Source organism: Chaetodon trifascialis, chromosome 9, assembly GCF_039877785.1.
Source record: "Chaetodon trifascialis isolate fChaTrf1 chromosome 9, fChaTrf1.hap1, whole genome shotgun sequence".
NCBI lineage: Eukaryota > Metazoa > Chordata > Actinopteri > Chaetodontiformes > Chaetodontidae > Chaetodon > Chaetodon trifascialis.
In genome coordinates this window covers 19999966-20020445 of record NC_092064.1, presented here as the reverse complement: position 1 = coordinate 20020445, position 20480 = coordinate 19999966, and the positions used below count along the sequence as shown (strand labels likewise).

The window sequence follows — 20480 nt, the reverse complement described above, 5'->3', positions numbered from 1 at the left end:
GTAAATGCAGTACAGGTTTTGTTTATGATTGTTAGAGTTATCAGGTCACTACCTTGTGAGGTGTCATGAAAGTTAAAATGCTGCAGGTGGTTAAATATTATTCAACTCGTGCAAAACTTCCTGAAGCAAATAGATGATAGTCTACTATAGCTGCTAAAATGATTCGAAAATAGGTCCAGGTCCAGGTGTGGTAGCCCAAATTAAGGTCTCGTGGTCAAATGTGGTATACATTTCTCAAAAATATTTACTTCTAAGTTATTCATTCACTGTGCTGACTGAGCCTGGGTTATATATTCTACTCTTAGCCAGGGATACCATACAGCATATAGCCTGATACATTTTGTATGACATCTATATAGTGTTAGAGTAGGGCAGAATCTCAGATCTAAATCGGACATATTAAAATTGGTTTCCCTCTTTTTCTTTTTTCCTTTATTTTCTTTCTTCTATATTTCAATCCCTCTTTTTAAGAGAATAGGATAAAAGTCTTTTGGCAAAGCTTTCCTTTTATTTTGGTTTGGTTTGTTAATTGTTAAAAACAATTGAAACTATATCGTTTCTCGATGTTTTGAAATAGCTAATACAAGAACTGAATGCCAAATGTGTTTAATCAGATATCGTTTGACTTTTTAAATCTAATTTGAATGTTTCAATGCAGGAAATTTATTCAGGCAGTCAAAAACAGTCCCGGGGTCCTAGAGTCTCGCATGACGTCATTAAGCCTCTCTCGGTCATCGGTGGGGAAAACGTGGAGGATTTTACTTCACGTTGTGTTGTGGATTTCCCATCAAAATAACTCCAGTAAGTTTTGTCATCAACATCTTGCACCAGTCCCAGTTGTTCACCTCTTTTGTTTGACGTTTGCTTGCTTGTTTGTTCGCGAAAATTCGTCAGAATCACTCATCAAAACTAGCAATGTAGCCTTTAATGCTAACTGTCTGACACTGAATGTAGAGCATCAGCTAGCAGCGTTAACGTTACATATAGAGCCCACACTGCATGTTTTAGCGATCTAGCAGCTTTATATAAGCTGTTTATGAGTGTGCACTCGTGAAAAATGAGATCATAGTGTTATAGTATTTACCCGCTTTAAGAAATAAGACTAGTTGTTGTCACTCTGATCGCTACCAGCTAACTTTGGCTATTCACTTAGCAGTTTGTCTACTCTCAAATCTGTGTTTAAGCTTTGACAGGCCCCTTGTTGTTTCTGTCCTCAGCGATCACTGAGCTACACGTACATCCACTGACACTCACTGACCCATCAAGTTGACAAGAATGGAGTACATGCAAGCTCCTGCCACAAGCAGCCAGGGGAACATGTAAGTGGGGAAAAAATAAATAAATAAAAGATTTTTAAGTCTTTGTGTAGTATTGTGCGAGTCCTGACAAATTTGAAACTTCTCGAGACTGACATTTGGCATGTTATACAAGGAAAACCCATCTGTAACTATTAACATTGTTTTCTCTGTGTACCTTTGCTGCCAGTATTCAGTATGTTAGTCTCACCTGCATCACAATGTTCACAAGGAGAAAAATTTTAGAACCTCTTTGCCTTATTGATGGATGATAAAGCACACAAGCTTACAAGGAATGCCCTGCTTTTTCAGTACTGAATACTAAATAACTTGAGTAAACCGGGCATCTGGTATCATAGTAAACATTATGTCCTTTTTGTTGCACAACTCCATGGGCTGTATTCAAAAAGTATGCAATTATTTCTTCCTAAAATGCTCCAAAACTTTTTGTCTGAAGCAACCTTTACTAATAAATTAAATGAAAAGGGATTGGTGAAGCTAATGCCATCTAAAGCACCACTACACCGGATCAATATGTCCCCATTCCAGAAGATAAATGGACGCGTGAAGTCATCCATTTATTTCTCTGAGTTTTCCCAATGTTGCTTCTTTCCTCTCTAGTCTGTGCTGTACCTGTGGTATCCCCATTCCTCCCAACCCGGCCAACATGTGTGTAGCCTGCTTGCGCACTCAGGTGGACATCTCAGAGGGGATCCCCAAGCAAGTCACAGTGCACTTCTGCAAACAGTGTGAAAGGTTTGTTACAAGCACAAATCAATCAATGCGTTACACGGGTCATATCATTGTTTCCCTCTTAGAAAACATGTATACGTACATCATGTTTCATTGAGTAATTTTGCTGGGAAAGTTGAGGCTTGAATGTGCATCTTCCTCTTTTCATGCAGGTACTTACAGCCTCCAGCCACCTGGGTGCAGTGTGCCTTGGAGTCTAGGGAACTGCTGGCCCTTTGCCTGAAAAAAATCAAGAGCTCTATGACCAAAGTAAGTGTTATTCTTTCTTAACCTCACAAAAGACAGGAGCTTATTTGCACTCAGACACAAATAGCAGACATGACCATTACCATGTGGACTTGGGATGCAGGATTTTGATGCTAACCTACTTGTTTCAGTCCCGTCTTGTCTTGTTGCCAGCCCCTTGTCTACTTATCTTTTTATTATATCCTCATTTTATTTTCTCAAATCTGGTTAATTGTGATAGAAGTCATTTCAGTGCATTATTGTTGAATATCATATTTGTGGGGGTGTGCAGAGGATAAGGCTTACACTGTGCAGCGGGCTCTTCTCAGTGCCAAATTAATTGGAGCTTCTTTTATTACAATGCTGCCTAATGCAATCAAAGAAATTATGGCCTCAAAAATAACCAGAAGCAACACATTTAACACAGTTTATACTAAAATTGACTGGACTGGAAAAATTGGATGCATTGTCACATTCTATGTGCACCCCATGTTTGTGACTTGGCATGATGATGTGCACCACAGTAACTGTAGATATTCAATTGGGCCTTTTGCTGCTTCGTGGGTTCAACAGCACATCTCTCCTCACAGGTGCGTCTCATTGATGCTGGCTTCCTTTGGACGGAGCCGCATTCCAAAAGGATTAAGATGAAAGTGACCATCCAGAAAGAGGTAAGAGACCAGAGTGGAAGTGATAAGTGTGGGAGAGTGACATTCAAACTAACGGGGGAAAAAAAAACGATTTGGGACCTGAGATGGGCGACGTGTTTTTCATCTAAAGGGAGTCTGGGCTGTCTGTTCAGGCGGTTATCTGTTCAAAGTTTAGTCACAGTCACAGTTTATGTCTGAATTCAAGCTTTTTGTTCATGTGAAATGATCCTGTCAAGGTGTAACACACACATATACAGCTACTGTATGAGACAATCTGTCAGATAATCATGCATGCAACAGATTTTAAGATAAACTCTTAAAATGGAGTCGACTGTTCTTGACTGAGTTCTGTGTGTTAATGAGATGTGAGTTTTGCCAGTGGCTGTCATCTCATCTCCTTGACCTTTCGTGGGAACCTGAGCCCTGTGCCTCTAAGGGCCAACTCTTTTGTTTGTGCTGGTGGAGAGCCTGTATAATACTGTCTCCAGATTCTGCTGGTCAAACGGCAACATGCCAACGTGTTTAGTTTTCTTTTCTTCCCAGCGTAAGTGCAGAGTTTTCGTCGCTGTTTGCCACGCGGTCAGAGCATATGGTGTAACTTGTTGCCGTCTTTGCTCCTCCAGGTGATGAATGGTGCTATCCTACAGCAGGTGTTTGTGGTCGAGTTTGTCATCCAGTACCAGATGTGTGACGACTGCCACCGTGTGGAAGCCAAGGACTTCTGGAAGGCTGTGGTTCAAGTTAGGCAGAAGGTAGGAGTCAGTGCTTTCTGAAATATCCTCGAAATAAATCTTATTTTTCTCATTTTGGTTATCTGCTTTTTTATGTTGCGTGATCTCCAATCACATTTTCAAACAGCGTGCTATATGCTGAATTTTAGGACGTGTGTATTGATCAGTTGAAACATTAGTTTTATTCTGTGAATCTGGTTAAAAGACTGGAAAAATACACAGAAGTACACTGATGCTGAAGGCCTACAAAAGCTGTAAAATGTATTAAACAAACAAAAATGTTGGCCAATTGCATTTTTGCTTCTACGCCCCTTAATTGTGACCTCATATTTCACTCCTGTGAAAGTGTTTTCAGTTCAGCTCCTCTCATTATTCTCTTTCTTATAACAAATCTGTTATGTTGTGTTAATTTTGCAGTTGCATGTTAAAATGTGAACCTTGCCCCTCTTATCACTTAACTAAGCTAAAATATGCTAAACTACCCTCTGTGATTATGTAACTGCCCTCTGCAGCTACTTCACAATGCAGGCCAAAGTCTCTTCATTCAAAAGCTTTTGCTATGAAGCAGCTGCGCAGGAAATTTGAATTGACAACAAGCTAAAATCCTACTAGCTCCAGTTTGTCTCCCAGCAGTGCTTCACGGCCAGCATGCATTTACAGTTTTTAGTGGAAATATAAATATCAATACAGCCTCAGGGACTGAAGGTTTTCACTGGATTGTTTTTCTGAAAGGTCAAAGGTGGCGACAGGTTGTGGCAGAGGCCAAGCTGTCAATCCAAGTTTCTTAATATTAAATAATTAAATAATAGGGGCATGGGCCTGGAGGGATCTGTATGAAGCTCTGTGTGATGATGCTGAAAATCTTTGATATTTTATTTTTACAGACTGTTCATAAAAAGACATTCTACTATCTAGAGCAGCTGATCCTCAAGCACAAACTCCACCAGAATGCCCTCAACATCAAAGAAATCCACGGTAGGAAAGTGGCACATTCGTTTGTCCGTGTATCATCGTACACATCTTTAAGGGAGGGTCCTGCTGTATTCCTCGGGGCCCTCTAACTGAATTACACTGAAAAGTGGGAAACTTGCCTCATTCGTCAACAGCGTAACTAATGTGGATTAGAACTAAGCAGAACATAATGATGTGTCGAGTGTTAATTACCTCTTCCCGTTCCAGACAGCAGGCTGCACATACATATCACTGGCGCCAATCTGTCCTCATGTGGGCCTCAGAGGGCCATGCGTTGAGCATCTAATCAGTGTGCTGTAATCAGAGCAGGCATTCCATACCGGATTCCTGCGATGCACGCTTGATTCATGCCCTGTTTAGAGATGCTAACCGCTACATCACGCACGCAGCGGTCACACACGCAGGCACACATGCTGTGCGTCGGGTGACAGCTCATAGCAGCCCTCTGCGCTCTTGGACGGGACTGTGAAGTGGAGTTTTGGCTGAGAAGAGTGATTCAAATTGTCTCCACATCTCGGCAGGACTTGAAAGCCTCACCAAAGTTACAACATGTGGCCGCCATATTTCCTGCTCTCGTGTGTGTTGTTTGCATGCGTTTGTGCTCCGCAACGGTGATGACCCGTAAAGCACCTGCGATGAATTTATTCATGGAGGGTTTGATGGTGTTGCTCTTCTCTCTCAGAGGGGGTTGATTTCTACTATGGCTCCAAGCAGCACGCTCAGAAGATGGTCGACTTCCTCCAGTGCACCGTGCCGTGCAGGTGAGCGACACGCGTACTGTGCCTGTAAAAACAGCATCCTCATTCGACAGTGGTGGAGGAAGTGTTCAGATCCGTTACTTCAGTTAAAGTACTAATGGCACACTGTGAAAATACTCCCCTACAAGTGAAAATCCTGTGTTCAAAACCTTACAAAGCAGAAGTATGTAAGTATTATAAAGTGAAGTGAAACTAGTCATTATGCAGTGAAATGCTCCCTGGCAGTGTTTTACTATTACGTCTGATGTTTTTGGATCAATATTACTGCTGCATCAAAGTTTATGTTGCATTTTCCTGCTGTAGATGTTTATGGTTGAGCTCCTTTAAACTACTTTATACACTGCTGGCTCGTTTAATCTGCATCAATGCGTCATATTCAGTGAGATCCTCGTATGTTTGAAGCGTTGCTGTCCTGTGAGAATCACTCATCTCGAAAAGCAACTTTTCAGAAAGTCAGAAAAACAGCCATATTTTCATCTTTGTGATCCTAATCCAAGTTTATTTATTTTAAGAAGGAGGAGAATTTTCTTAACCCGCAACAGAGCGCTTAATCCTTCAGCTTATCAGAAAAATTCTGCAGCCAAAGTTTTAGATACATGGTTTTCACTGGACAGAAAGGGTATGAAATAAGAATAACTAAACCTGTCAGACAAATAGTGGAGTAAAAAGTGCAATATTTGCCTGTGAAATATGGAGTATAAGGATAAGGTTGCATAAAATGGAAATACCCAAAGTACAAGTACTTTGATTTTGTACTTAAGTACAGTACTTGAGTAATTGTACTTAGTTTCTCTTTTATTTAAATGCTCATCAGAAGAGGATTCAAACCAGTGGTGGCTGTCTGCTGTAACTGCTCGTCTGTGTCCAACAGCCCAGACGTTTGTGAGCAAATGTGGTGAAGTCACCGAGAAGTAATCTGCTAGAAGGTGTGCATCAGAATGTGTCCCAATAAAAAAAAAAAAAGCATTGGCACAGAATGCAGCTCTGTTTAAAAACATTATTTTAGACTGTGTCATTTTCATGATCTGCAAAACAAAAGCTGCTCGTGTTGTTTCTGCATGATCGAAACTCAAATGTTACATAATCAGTCTTCTGGATGCACAGTGAGCACGTTGACCTTCAACAGCTCGGACGAGTTAGACTCCACAAAAACAAGTTTTTTCCATGAGTACGTAACTTATTGCATCTTATTTATTTATCCAACTGGAACAGATCCTCTCTGTCTCTGAACGATGTCTGCGATGGTAATAATAAACGCTTTCTTTCCAATTTTAAAGGTCAAAGACGTCCCAGCGCCTCATCTCTCACGACATCCATTCAAACACGTACAACTACAAGAGCACCTTCTCCATGGAGATCGTGCCCGTCTGCAAGGTACACAGCAGCATGTTTTATTTTTGATTTAAGATGAGCTGAAACACACCTACATCTGTGCAACACAGGCCAGAGCTGTCGTCTGTCTTCGCACGTCACCTCTTAAGCCTTTGCTCGTTTAGCGAGGGTGTTGTTAGAAAGCTGTCTCATGATCTGCAGATATGCAGATGGAAACCTGAGCCTGGCCAAGAATCTTTCTTCTTCTATTTGTTTTTCACAGTACCAGCTGATAATGAATGAAACTCAAACTTCAAATTCTTTTCCATTAAAGCCAAGGTGGGATTATAGATCGTTGGCAGGTGTGTGTACTTTCAGTGGCTGCTTCATCCCGTTTGACGTGTTGCTTTAGGTCTGTGCTTAAAATAGAAATACATAGATTCGGGTGTGTTTTCACAGGATGTCTGAGCGTCGGGGGTCATGCAGGGTGTTTTCACTGAGTGAAAACGGGAATCAGAATCGTGCTCTGCTTGACAACAGATTATTCTTAAAGCAGAGATGCCTCACAGCAAGAAGGTCGCTGTGTTCAATCCTCGGGTCGGGCCTTTCTGTGTGAAGTTTGCATGTTCTTCCCGTGCTTGCATGGGTTCTCTTCGGGCACTCCGGCTTCCTCCCACAGACCAAAAACATGCTCATTAGGTTAATTGGTGACTCTAAATTGTCCGTAGGTGTGTTGTCCTTAGATTGCCCTGCAATTGACTGGCGATCGGCTCAGGGTGTACCCCCCCCGGAAAGGTCAGGGTTGTGGGTGGGGGGGGGGGGCGCTGGGACAGAAGTTGTTGGTAGTAGTCGGTACAGAAGATGAATGAATGAATGGAATGTCCTCAATTGAAAATGCTCGATATTCAACATAATCTGGTGCTTCGTCGACAAAATCTTGTGTTGTTTGGAATGAAACGATCAACATGCAATCAAGGTTAAATAAAGTAAAGTAAAATAAAGTGACAGTGTTCATTGATTCTTAGGGATTTAAAGGAATTCTGTGAACTTTATTGTTACATTTATAGTAACAATGTAGACGCGCTGCGGTACCTTGAATGATGAGAGATACTTTGAAAGTGCCTGGAAAGTGCTTGAATTTTACTCATTAAAAGCCATATGAACCCTGTTAAAGTTTAAATCCAGACCGACACTCTTTATGAAAATAAGGATTTTCGGACACATTCACTTCCCCCTCGACCTCAGTTTGACCCCGGTTTATCTGGCTTTGTGTGCTTGCCAGGACAACGTCGTGTGCCTCTCCCCGCGGCTGGCGCAGAGCCTGGGGAACATGGGTCAGGTGTGCGTGTGCGTCCGCGTCACCAGCACCATCCACCTCATCGAACCCAACACGCTGCAGAGTGAGTATTTGTTGAAATGATGTCAGCATTTCTAAACAAACCTGAAAGCAAAAGACTACAAAGAAAGGTTTCGTTTGGGAGTTTGTAGAAGTCCATCCGTTCTCACAGTCTCATCAGCAACAGAGTCAGTTTTTCCATTATGTAGATTTCCTCTGCTATCTCCGTCCCTTGTTCTCTGGTCGGGGGATCCACTTCACCCCATTTCCTTGTGATAGCTTTTTTACAAGCTATTAACAATACATTAACCAGACGCTTATCCCCAATTTGCACATTTTCTTCACAAAGAGCACAGAAGTCAGATGGAGAAGGAGAGCCAGCCCTCTGTCGCTCTCGTCCTCTCTCATTCTGGTTGTCGTCTTTAAGTTTAACAATCAGCTCATACGCATTTCCTTTATATTACCATGGAAATACTGTATGTGCCGCATGGAGCTGACCTCAGTCTGCTGCCCACATGTTCATCACAGCTGTGTTAACTCAGCAGCTTCTCTCTGCTCCTAGTCACGGCCTCGCACAAGACACGCTTGCAAAAAGGGAAAAAAAAACTTTCATTTGCATCATGCATGCTGTCATAGAAATGTAATCTTACTTGGAGGGATTTCTAATCAATACAAGTGTGGTGGTTATTAGTGATGACGCGTTTCCTCTCGATCTGGTGTAATCGCTCATTATGTGAGGGGCTGAGGCAGCTCCTCCGCACAATTCTGACATCTTGGAAGCGGCGCACACGTCTTTAATTACTCTTCAAAGAGCAGGCTATTTTTGTTGCAGAAAGTTTTTCAGCAGGCTGAATAGCAGGAACCGCCTCGAGGCAGAGCTCTGTTTAGCAGATTTAGGCTGCAGTAGGCAATTAACTGCGGTATTAAAAATATTTGTGACGCTGTTTGTCCGCTTGTGTTCAATTTACTTGCAGTATAGAGAGAAACCGTCGGTGTGGTTTATTTGGAATGTGTACAGACAGACAAGCACATGGGCAGCTATTTTTAGATAAAGGAATTTGGAATATGTTGAAATTTGTGTTTTAGATATATTTGACATTTGGAAAGCTTTCTGTGTTAGTGAGTGAAACATCAACGCATGGGATTTATTGAATTTCCCTTAACTGTCAAGTAAAAATGAGAAAGAACTAGATCATTTGTGCTCATGCTTTTTGGCTCTCTGCTCTCATGATGTACAGTAATAATAATATAAATAATCTCTGTCTCTCTAGTTGCTGAGGTGGATGGGAGCACGTACTGGCGCGACCCCTTCAACAGCCTCTATAACCCACGGCAGCTGGAGGAGTTCATCGTTATGGACATTGACATCATCAGACACCAGAAGCTGGGTGCTGGAGCCGGCATGAGGTCCAATAAGGTGTGTGCGTGTGTGCATGCGTGTGTGTTTTGTTGCAGAACAGATTGCATTATGAGGGAACATTGCTTTTCTTCTGGAAGCAAAATCAATAGTGAACCATTACATTATTCCTGAGACTGAATGCGGGATTTAAGCCAGAGGAGCAACAAGGAGTGTTTGTTACGACGGTGCAGGGAGCGAAGTTTGCAGGAGCGACGTCCGCTCTCTCTCCCCTCTGTCTGAATGTTGCATTAGTATCGATACAACTGTCTGAACAGATTGGAGGAAAAGAACAAGAGTAATGTTGTTCAGTGGCTTGAAAGTGCATTTATATTCTCCGTGCGTGTGTGTGTGTGTGTGTGTGCGTGTGTGTGCGTGTGTGTGCGTGTGTGTGCGCGTGTGTGCGTGTGTGCGTGTGTGTGTGTGTGTGTGTGTGTGTGTGTGTTGCAGCACACCCTGGCTGAGGTGTGGGTTCAGAAAACATCAGAGATGGACACCAGTCAGCAGTATCACTGCCGTACATTCCTGGGCCACCTGCTGAACATCGGAGACCTGGTGCTGGGGTTAGTATGAGGTTATTGTTGAGTTCAGGTGTTGGTCAGGTTGGTAGGCTGGGAGCTTTATTGTTGTTTACATCATCTGCATTTGATGGCACACTATCTTCTCATCCAACAGGTTTGACTTTGCCAACTCTAACATCAATGATGACTACCTGAATAAGATGAACCCTCACCACGTTCCTGATGTGGTAAGACTCACTGCACATCGCGGCGCATCCTCACTGAATAAACCTGAGCCTTCAGTAGCTATTGGTGACTTGATTAACACTGACATCTAGTGGCAGCATGAAATACTGACTGTAGATTTGCTCATGTTCTTAAGAAAGTAATACATTCCTTCATCCCATCACATATGAAATGCATGTAGATGATCTGTTGTAGTGTTTAAACATCTACAACCCTGAATGTGGACTCTGTAAGGTGCTGATCAAGAAGAGCTACGACCGCTCCAGGAGGGTGAAGCGCAGGAACTGGAAGCTGCAGGAGATGGCCAGAGACCGTGAGGGCATGGACACGGATGATGAGAGGTGAGAGTAACGGTCAAGGTCTTCACAGCATGTCTTTTTCTCCAGTGGATGAAAGAACAAGGAGAGCAATAGTCTAGATTTACTTGTCATTTGATTTGTTTTATTTGTCTTTCATGGGATATGTTGACAATAATGTGAGTGTAGAATATCTCCTCTAAATGTGAGGGTGCTTGAAAAATCCTTTATCCTGCATGAAGTATCTTTGGATTTTTATTAGTTTTCATACATTTGGAAAATCTTTCCTTTTGAAAATACCCACTTAAATAAACAAAGTTTAAACCTCAACTGCATTTTGAGGCTACAAGGAAAGTTTTTAGTGCAGAAAATAAGGGAAAGCACTTGCAATATACCTGAGATGGTGACAAAAGACATTGTTATGGTGAGTTAGTGAATAGTCTGAAAATGTGCCAGAAATGCCTAGTATCCTCTGAATGGGTTTCTCCCTGTGATGCCATGCCACATGGCTTTTCCTTTAACTCTATTTTCTGTCTTCAGACAATACCAGGACTTCCTGGAGGACCTGGAGGAAGATGAGGCTCTGAGGAAGAACGTTAACATCTACAGAGGTGAGCAGCCGGACACTGCAGGCTTCAGTATCTCCAGAGATTTCCGCCCATCTGTTGAGATGTTTGTTTCCATTGTTGCAGCTTAAATTGTTAAGATACGGCTCATTAAGTGTCAGTGGCTGCTTAGGCTGCTGATAGATCTCACGTCAGACAGTTTAGTAAAGATGATGCATTGGATAGTTAATGACCAGGTGTTGGTTTTCTTGAATTTCAGATGCGTCAAAGATCCCCGTGGAGAGCGACACTGATGATGACGGAGCACCACGAATCTCTCTGGCGGAGATGCTGGAAGAGCTGAGCCTAACAGATGCCACAGGAGAAGAGGGGGCCGACATGATGACAGACTAGCTGCTCGCCGTCCCGCCTGTGTGACACTGATGGCTGATTTGTCAAATGCAGGTCCATCGATGATACGGTGATACAATAACACACAGAGCTGGGGCCTCTGATGGCAGATTGAGGACTGATTGAACCATCGACAAATAATGTTTCAGTCACATCCATGGTTCATCAGACTGTGGTGTAATGACTCATTGCCGTTTAAACCCATAATGTTTGGGTTAAAACTGTGCCACTTAGGAGCAAATATATTTATGCTTAGAGACTGGACTTTCAGTTAGTTTCTATCTCCACACCAGGCCTACAAAACTAAAAATATCAGCCACTAGTACCCTTTTTTCCCCCTTTCCTGTAAAATTGATGTGATGTGGACATGGAAGTTCTTCTGGATCACTATATCAAAATAAATATTTGTCTTACTGACTTTTCATAGGTATTTTCTGCTTGGGGGGGGGGGGCATAAAATATATTAGCTGTGTCCCAAATCCATACTACATACTGATCCTACCTCTTTTTTTCCATGAGTTTTTGGAGCTGTTTCACCACCAGCTCACAATTTATTCCAATGTTTGCCAGCTGTGAGCTGCTGCTCCTCCTTCATGCACCGTGGGGGATAGCGTGCACCAACAGCACCCTCAAAACTCATCATATTGTGTCACATTTATAGTGTGAACACGCAGCATATTCAAAACCTGCTGAGAATCAGCATGTAGTATGAAACTGGGACACAGTCGCTTGCGTGGTATTTTGCTGTACCTATCCACCAGAGGGGGCTTTGGACCACTTAGAAACGGGCCCAGTTCATTCAAATAGCCACACTCATACTAAGCAGGGCCAAGTTTGTTAATGGTGAGGGGTAATACTCAGATGCCACCCAGCTGCACCACCTTTTCAGGCAGAGAGTGAGCTGTCTGTGCTCTGATGTGGATATAAGTTGGATATAAAGGATTACTGCTGCTCTTAAAAACAGAGATGTCCTGATATGATCTGGAGTGACGTGCAGTCGATTGGATACAAAGCTCAGGTGTAAACAGCTCCCAACTCCAACCTGCCGCCATTTGTTATTTACATAACAGTTTTCATGGAAGAAATGCAGTTTGAAGGCTTCACAGAAAAAGACAGAATGGACATAAAAGCAGGGATTGAACATTAACGTTAAATAAGATGGAGAATAAAACCCACTTAATAATAGTAAGAAAACTTAAAAATACAGCAGACAGAATGCATAAAATCAAGTAAAATACAACATTTCCAATAAGCGAGCAGCAGATCATTGTATTGTTTTTTAAGGCAAACGGTGAACAAGCGATTTAGCAATGTAGCTTGGTTCCATCCCATTAGAGCTTTATACACAAACAGGAGGCCCTTAAGATCTATTCTAAATGTAACAGGAAGCCAGTGCAGAGCAGATAAAACTGGACTAATGTGCTCTCTCCTCTTGGTTCTGATTAATAGCTGAGCTGCAGAGTATTGAATGAGATGAAATCTCTGAGGCAGGTAATATAGAAATGGAGGGCACTATATAAACTTTTTATGTTGGAAAAAGTCATTATTTTAGGCCAAAAAGTTCTTGTGTCTATAAAAGTCTCATGGTAAGGAGGGCAGCTTTATATACAGTGCAATAACACATATATAATAATATGCATTATAGCTGCCTCTGCAACTGTTGAAGCAGAGCGGAACGTGCGTGTGGTCGTAAACTTTAAATGGCTTCAAAGAGCAGCATCTATATCAGGTTTAACATCAAACTTCTGTAGTGATCCGTGATTATGATCTAAAACCATGACATTTGCTCACGCGCATCCTCTTCTTCATCGTTGGCTCCAAACAAGAATTCAACCCAAAGAGTTTGAGAGTTTTTCTTTTGTCACCAGGCTTCTTGCACGACCGTGCAGAGCTACTGAAAGAAAGGTTTATGTAATCTAAGACAGCGGAGGAATGTGTGTACCACAGGCGGTGTTAGTCTGTGTGACATGTCTCACATTCTAACATGAAGGAGGAGGAGGAGGAGGAGGTGGCCCAGTCTTGTTTTTCACAAACCTGAGCTGGTTGTTAACGGTAATCAGATCTACTTGGGAAAGTGAATGAGCTGAATCGAGTGTGTGCTTGTGCGTGCGTGTGTGTGCGCGTGTTGGGGGCAACAACAGTGTAGAGCAGGGGCTGACCTTTTTTCTGATCACCCTCCTGTTGACCTGATTTTCTCACCATCTCTGCATGTGCACTAACGGAGCCCTTGTGACCCAAATGCCTTACCTGCCTCTTTATCCCCGTTTAACCAATTTCTAGTATTACAGACTCACTTTCCAAGTATGCGAAGACCAATGGCATGTTGTTGGAGCAACAACACCTGAGGTCTTATGGAGACAGGTTGTCTGATTTGAACCCTCATTTACTTGTGGCGCGGCAAGTCGGGACCGTTCACGTGAGGGCAGCGGTCGAGATGTATACTGCGAAGAGGTTTTCAGCCTCTTTAAGGGTGAATTTTCTTCATGCAGTGCGTCAGGCATGTTAGAGCAGTCCTCGGTCTTGTAACGCTAACAAAATTGCAGTGTATCCATGCGTAAACGGTGCGCCACGGCGACTCTGCCCGTGTTTACACATCAATTATGCATAGTGTTGTCTAGAGCAAGAAGTGAGCAGGTCAGCAACCCCCGGGCAGATAGGAGATAAGATATCCTGACTGGATGTCTGATTGCCCCAATCCAAGGAACAACTTCTCAGCCTATGCTTGGATTTCTTCTGAAGGGGCGCTTGAGTTGTGCGTTTTGGTTTTCCTCTTGGCTGTCCTTAGGGATGGCACCCTTCAGGTTATTCTCAGTTGATCTGGAAACCTTTGGTAGTTAGCCAAACTGAACAGGCTGTGGTCAGCTCTGTTTCTCAACATAGCATTATCACTCATCCTTCATCAGTAATCATAAACCTGCCACCAAAACGCATAGACTGTATTTAAGGAGCCAAAAGAGAAGAAAGGCCGGGGAGGACATTTGCATGATTTATTCTGAATTCAATTAGTCTCCGAAATTACTCGGAGAACACTGGTCCAATACATGCTGCCTGCACTGATGTGATCTTATCAAAGCAGCTTGCGAAATACTCTTATCGCCAAGGTGCGTCCAGCTTGGTGGTGTTTCGTATTTAGTGTTATCACAAAGGAGAGGCAGGTCGGTTTAGAGAAGTCACGTTTCATACAACTGATATAACTAAACACAGACTGCAGCTCAAGATTAAGAACCTGCCAGTGTGTGATTGCAGATTCGTTAAATATTCGGTCTCCATATAGAAACTATTATAAACTCCAGCATCCCTCCGCTGCAGCATGAGCGCGCGCAGCGTGCTGTCTGTGCTGCCTCGGCTTGTTTTTCCATCCTGCTGCTGCTGTTGCTGCTGGCTACGTCAGAGGTGGTGGTACTGCGGCGCAGCGTCGGGCTGCAGCATGGTGGACCGGGTGCGCAGGAGGATGCGACACGGACCGAAGAAAGTTTAAAGATGCCGCACGAAGCAGCGGACTTTCCATGGCTGACATAGACCTGCAACCGACACATCGACGCCTCCTGCGCCTCCGAGGAGGACTCTTCTTTTTCTGCCGCGCGAACACACAGACGTACGCACACGCGCCGGCCTGTGCGTTGCAGTCCTCTGTCACTCCACCTGCATGATCTGTGAGCCAGGTGAGTCGTGAGTGTAAGCACGAGTGGTGGGTGTGGTGTCATTCTCACAGTCCCGTATGACCTGCTACATATAGCCAGCGGCAAACAAGTGAGGCAGCTTTTCGTTTACACAAAGCAGCGGAGCGGCAGCGGGTCGCGGTTATTCGTAGCTCGTCCTGTAATTTTCTGTCATTAGTGCACATCCAGGGGATCTCACGTCGGCCGCTGAGGTGAGTCTGTACGGATTCTGTTATACACAATGCAGAGCTGATATACCCCCTCTAATATTTAGTCTATTAAAAATTAAAACTAAATTAACTGAGGAAAGGAAAGGTGATGAAATGTATCATCGCTAAGTGCGGATCATTAAGCAGTTGTACCATCTGGACAGGAAGTGTAACTTTTGCTGAAGTTATTTTGCAGTGTTTTGTGTCAAACCTAAAAATAAAAACAAAACAAAAAAAACAAAAACAAAACCGCTTTGCTCGTGGTAAGATCAGTGTAACAGTCCTGCTGTAGTATTTATAACAAGGGAGTTCATTTGATTACATCCTGCAGACAATAGCTGCCCTGTGCCAAAAAAACAAACAAACAAACAAACAAAAAAAAACGTCTACTGTTTTTCATATTCTCCCTGACAGCATGTTCTAGAAAGCCAGGTGAGCGCACCTGCACCTGTTGGCCCGGCCTTCCTACCTGTGTTGCAGGACCGGTTAACGCCTGCGGCTGTGTAAACCTCCCTTCAGATAAACACGCAGCTTTCCTTCAGATATTTGGGAAACAGTAAAGTTACCACAAGCACCATGACGTCCTTAAGTTCACATGCACGTTTTGGCCTTTGTTGCGTGTTCTGTGGGGGTGGGGAAGACGTGCTCATCACCCTCCTCACACAGCATAAATTCTGTGTGTCGTGTGGGAAAAAGTGTGCCAGGAAAATAAGACAGGACTGTTTTGTGTCCATGTGGGACCCCTGGGTTTAATTTCATTGCTGTTTCTCTACCCACACCTCTGAGTCCTAGAAGACCCTGACCTCCAGTGAGACCTGCTTGATTGCCCGCTGGGGGCTCTTCTGTTGGTTTGGAGGGCCTGAAGGAGTCCTAATTCCCTTTCACACCTCCTAATTAATAAACAGACAGCCTCAAGTGCTTTTTTTAAATTCAAGGATTATTTTCCATTGTGGTTGTTTAGTTGTCTCCAGGATAAATGGTAACACAGGGAGGAACATAACCTGTGTATAGAGACATTATGACATAAGTGAGATAATCTTTTAGTAGTAGTCTTTATTGGAGAGTGAATTCCTCGTGTTCAAGGTGCTGCCTCATCAAATTTACCTGCTACTGTAAAATACAGGTTGGATTCAAGAATTTAAAAGTGGTGCAAAGTAGGTTTACTTAAATCCTGTATGTTAGTACTTGTACTTCACTTGAGCATTACCATTTCATGCTGCTTTATACTTCAGGTCCACTGCATTTCAGAGAGAAATATTGTACTTTACACTGCACTATGTTTCTTTGACAACTTTAGTAACTAGTTACTTTGAAGATGACAGATTTCCATATAAAATGTTTCATCAGCTCATAAACTATGGTGCACTGTGACAGATTAAACTACCCAGCAGTGTATAAAATTGCTTTACTTTGATCAGCATAAAATGCTGCTTACCAAGCGATGCGTCAGTAATGATAATCCAATAACATAATACAGCCCTGACAGCGGCCATTCTTCTGCCTTATGAGCACTCCACTTTGTAATGCTTTGATAATGCAATAATATACAATATACAGTAATACATTGTGCCGTTACTACCTGTGTGTACTCATTTGTAATCAATCTATTCCTCTGTCCTCCCCCCCTCACCGTCACCTCCTTCGCACCATCTCCTTACGGCTCAAATTTCACAACACTCCGCCTCCATTTCCCGTCCTCCCAGCTTGCGAGATGAACTTCAAGAACTTTAGGGAGTACCTGGCTTGGCTGTACTACCAGTACCTGCTCATCACCGGCATCTACGTCCTGGAGCCCTGGGAAAAGTCCATCTTCAACTCCATCCTCTTCTCCGCCATCGCCATGGTGGTCTACACCTCATATGTCTTTGTGCCCATCCACGTGCGCCTCGCACTGGAGTTCTTTTCTGGGATCTTTGGCGGCCAGCCTGAGAGCACCATGGCGCTCATGAACTAAAAGAAGGAGAAAATATGGAGGTCAAAGAGACAGCGACTGGGCGGATTAGCATGAGTCCCCAAATCATTTCCTATAACTCAACTCCTCAGTACGAACCACACCGGTCAGCCACTTCTGCTAATCAAGACTGAAAACATGAAGATCTTAATGGAATGATCTGGAAATCAGAGCCTTACTATCTTCTTTACATCCCAAACCCTCTGGCCTTACCCCATGGTGTTAGACACACAGCTGTACATTACTTTCACGCCCTTGCTGTGAAACATCTCGTGAAATGTTGTTTGTTTGTGTTTTATTTTTCTCACCATGTGTCCTGTATGAGTGCATAACGCCTTTGGGTTTTGCATGAAAGGGTCATATGTGGCTGGTACATTTGCATGCTCGTCTCACTGCAAAATACAACTGGGCTCTTCTCTGTCCACGAGTGTGAAGCAGCAGTCTCTAAAGGGGCATTCCAGCGATTCAGGCTGTCACTTCCGTAAAATTGGAGGAAGAGAGAAGAGAGTGGTCATAATCGAAGCAGCTGAGGCCAAGATATCCAGACTTTAGCTCTAAAGCACTAAAGTGGCCCAGCGAGCATTTGCGTAGTCTCCAAGCCCAGGCTGAAATGGCTGTGAGACTTTATCTGGTTTATTTTTCAGACTTTGGCTGTCTGAAATCACTATTAACTATACTATATTCACCCTAATGCGCTCTAAAATTTTAACAAAGGAAAGAAAAAAGTGCTTTCTGCAATCCCACAATGCAATGGGTCACATTTTATAGATGTGAAAATTACCGTTATGCAGCTGTGAGCAGTGATGCAAAATGACAAAGATTCATAAGTGTCTCTCTAAGCTCACTACAAAGTAAACTGTTGAGTGTTTACTATATAGGGAGTGATTTCAGATCCAGGCTTAGGAGAGTCCATTCAGAGCCGCTGAAGACATCATGAAGCTGTTTTCACAGCACTCTCTGTGACGAGTACACTGAGCTGGATGTGTAAAATCAGTGCATTGCCCCTTTAAGTATGTGTGTCTTTTTTAATCTGCTGCGTCTGTGGCACCACGTTATCACTGATTGTAAACTACTCTCTGACAAAAATCCGAGTTAGTGCTCATCCCAACATTTCTGACGCGCACTTAAGTTACTGGTTGATCTATGGTTTTTTAGTTGCCTTTATGCACTGTAATGATGACTGGCAGGGTGCATTGCACATTTCAAGTCACTGTGTAGCTGATCTTCAAAGAGAGAGCTGATAGAAAATCCCAAGCTATGCAATGAATCTAAAAGTGTAACAATCAGGGATGTGTCACACAGCTGAGGAATGTTTGTCCCAGGCCAACATTTACCAATTTACTGGTCAAAGTGAGTAATAAAATGAAATAACGGCATGAATGTGCGCCAGACCCTCTCTTTATCTCAAGTTTTTTAGCTGGTTGGTACATGAGCAAGGTGTACTCAGCACTGAGCATGAGCAAATATTGATACAACACACCTTTACAATTTAGGCTTGGCTTTGTTAAAATCAACAACCTCTGGACTCAAAGCAGAACTGTTTGCTGTCACATGCAAAATGTAAAGACAAATGCAGCCTGGATGAAGAGCAAACACTATCTTCCTCACATATAGTTGATCTATAGAGGATAAATGGAGACAGAATGAGTTGCAGTGTATCTGGTAGCTGTGATGAGCATTGCATTCAGTCGTGTGCTTAAGATCATCTTTGATTATTTGTGCTTTGGGTCAAGGGCTCGCTGATTACACTCAAATCATGATCTCTAAGTTAACTTTATTTATAAGGAGTTATATATTTATATACACTGGTAAATGCTTGTCTGGTTACAATGTCAATTACCAAACTTCTTTGATTATTTATATCTGTGTTCTCTTGTGGCCATAAATAACACATCATTTGTTCTTTCCTATATTTTTCCACCTGTAAATGCTTTTATATTGTTACCAGTTTGTGTCATTTCATTTGTTTTGTTAAACATGTCGCAGTAGTTCCAGACATTTCCTGGACCAAGAACAAAGAGCTCTCTGAGAGGCTTTTGTCACCGTTTTAGGCTTATTTATACATGATAGCAACACATCACTGCAATATTCAGAAAATAAAGATGCCTGAAGATACTTGGATACTGTTCTCTTCTTTACTTTCTGATATGAACGTGCAGCATATCAGCTCTGTTAGGCCTTCAGTCAAGCAGAGCAGAACGAGCAAAACAAAGGCTCATGGGTAGCACATACCTGACACCATTGACTGTACCGCATAAAGTGAGATCACACAATAAGAGGCAGACCCACCAAACCAGTTCTCCCTAGACAGTGCAGGAATGAGTACCCAGAGGCTTTGCTTTCCCCATGGCAGATACTAGGTAACCTGTCCATGCCAACAAAGCTCTGTTTACCACGTCTGCCTTCTTTGTTGGAGCGGACACCATTCGAACCAATGTAAAGGTTTATAACTGAAACCTTTAAGGGCTTGCTGGCCGAACAGTGTGAGATTGATGGCGCTGAAATTAAATGTGCACTGCACATGCAAATTTCCTGTAGTATTATCAATATGGATGGTTGGTGAAGGAGCAGGAAATTGTTTTGGTTATCAGTTTAGCTGTAGCAGAGGGACTGCTCATGGTTATGCCTTGAAACTGGACACCTCCATGTTGTTTTGTTTTCCAATGAGTACAGTAGCTGCAGCGCCCTCGGTTCTCAACGTGCACATCTAAGCTCATCCTGAAATGTTACTGAAACCCTTTTCTCTCCTCTCTGTTCCCTTCCTTTCCTTGTCTCTCCTCTTCCCTCCTTTCCTTTCCTATACTACAACTCCTCTCTGTTCCCTTCCTTTCCTTGTCTCTCCTTCTCTTCCCTCCTTTCCTTTCCTATACTACAACTCCTCTCTGTTCCCTTCCTTTCCTTGTCTCTCCTCTTCCCTCCTTTCCTTTCCTATACTACAACTCCTCTCTGTTCCCTTCCTTTCCTTGTCTCTCCTTCTCTTCCCTCCTTTCCTTTCCTATACTACAACTCCTCTCCTCTCCTCTCCTCTCCTCTCCTCTCCTCTCCTCTCCTCTCCTCTCCTCTCCTCTCCTCTCCTTTTATTTCCTAACATTCTTTGACTCTGCACTCTTTACCTCACTTCCTTTACCTCAGATACCCTTCATTCCTTTTATTTCCTTTCCTACATTTTCTCGTGGCAACCTACCGAGCCTGCCTCGGGGTCTTTTAAGAACCATCTTGTGTTTACACTTAACATG

At 43.0% G+C, this 20480-nt stretch overlaps 2 protein-coding genes across 3 annotated transcripts; both read left to right on the top strand.

Annotated features, from left to right (window-relative positions):
- The first annotated feature begins 691 nt into the window (after positions 1–691).
- Positions 692–11843, top strand: nmd3 (NMD3 ribosome export adaptor). The gene is made up of 16 exons (XM_070970296.1): positions 692–801; positions 1218–1319; positions 1917–2051; positions 2201–2297; positions 2864–2944; positions 3547–3675; positions 4539–4629; positions 5309–5387; positions 6662–6758; positions 7978–8095; positions 9303–9448; positions 9878–9990; positions 10103–10175; positions 10408–10514; positions 11010–11080; positions 11295–11843. The coding sequence occupies exons 2-16, from the start codon at positions 1276–1278 to the stop codon at positions 11426–11428; spliced, it is 1515 nt and encodes a 504-aa protein (XP_070826397.1). The 5' UTR covers positions 692–801; positions 1218–1275; the 3' UTR covers positions 11429–11843.
- Positions 11844–14735: 2892 nt separating this feature from the next.
- On the top strand, positions 14736–19358 carry sptssb (serine palmitoyltransferase, small subunit B). Of its 2 annotated transcripts, none has more exons than XM_070971145.1 (2): positions 14736–15087; positions 16997–19358. In XM_070971145.1, the coding sequence occupies exons 1-2, from the start codon at positions 15072–15074 to the stop codon at positions 17245–17247; spliced, it is 267 nt and encodes an 88-aa protein (XP_070827246.1). In that variant the 5' UTR covers positions 14736–15071; the 3' UTR covers positions 17248–19358. The 2 variants fall into 2 exon arrangements, with proteins under 2 accessions (XP_070827246.1, XP_070827247.1); XM_070971146.1 differs by lacking the exon at positions 14736–15087 and adding an exon at positions 15096–15296.
- Positions 19359–20480: the final 1122 nt, after the last annotated feature.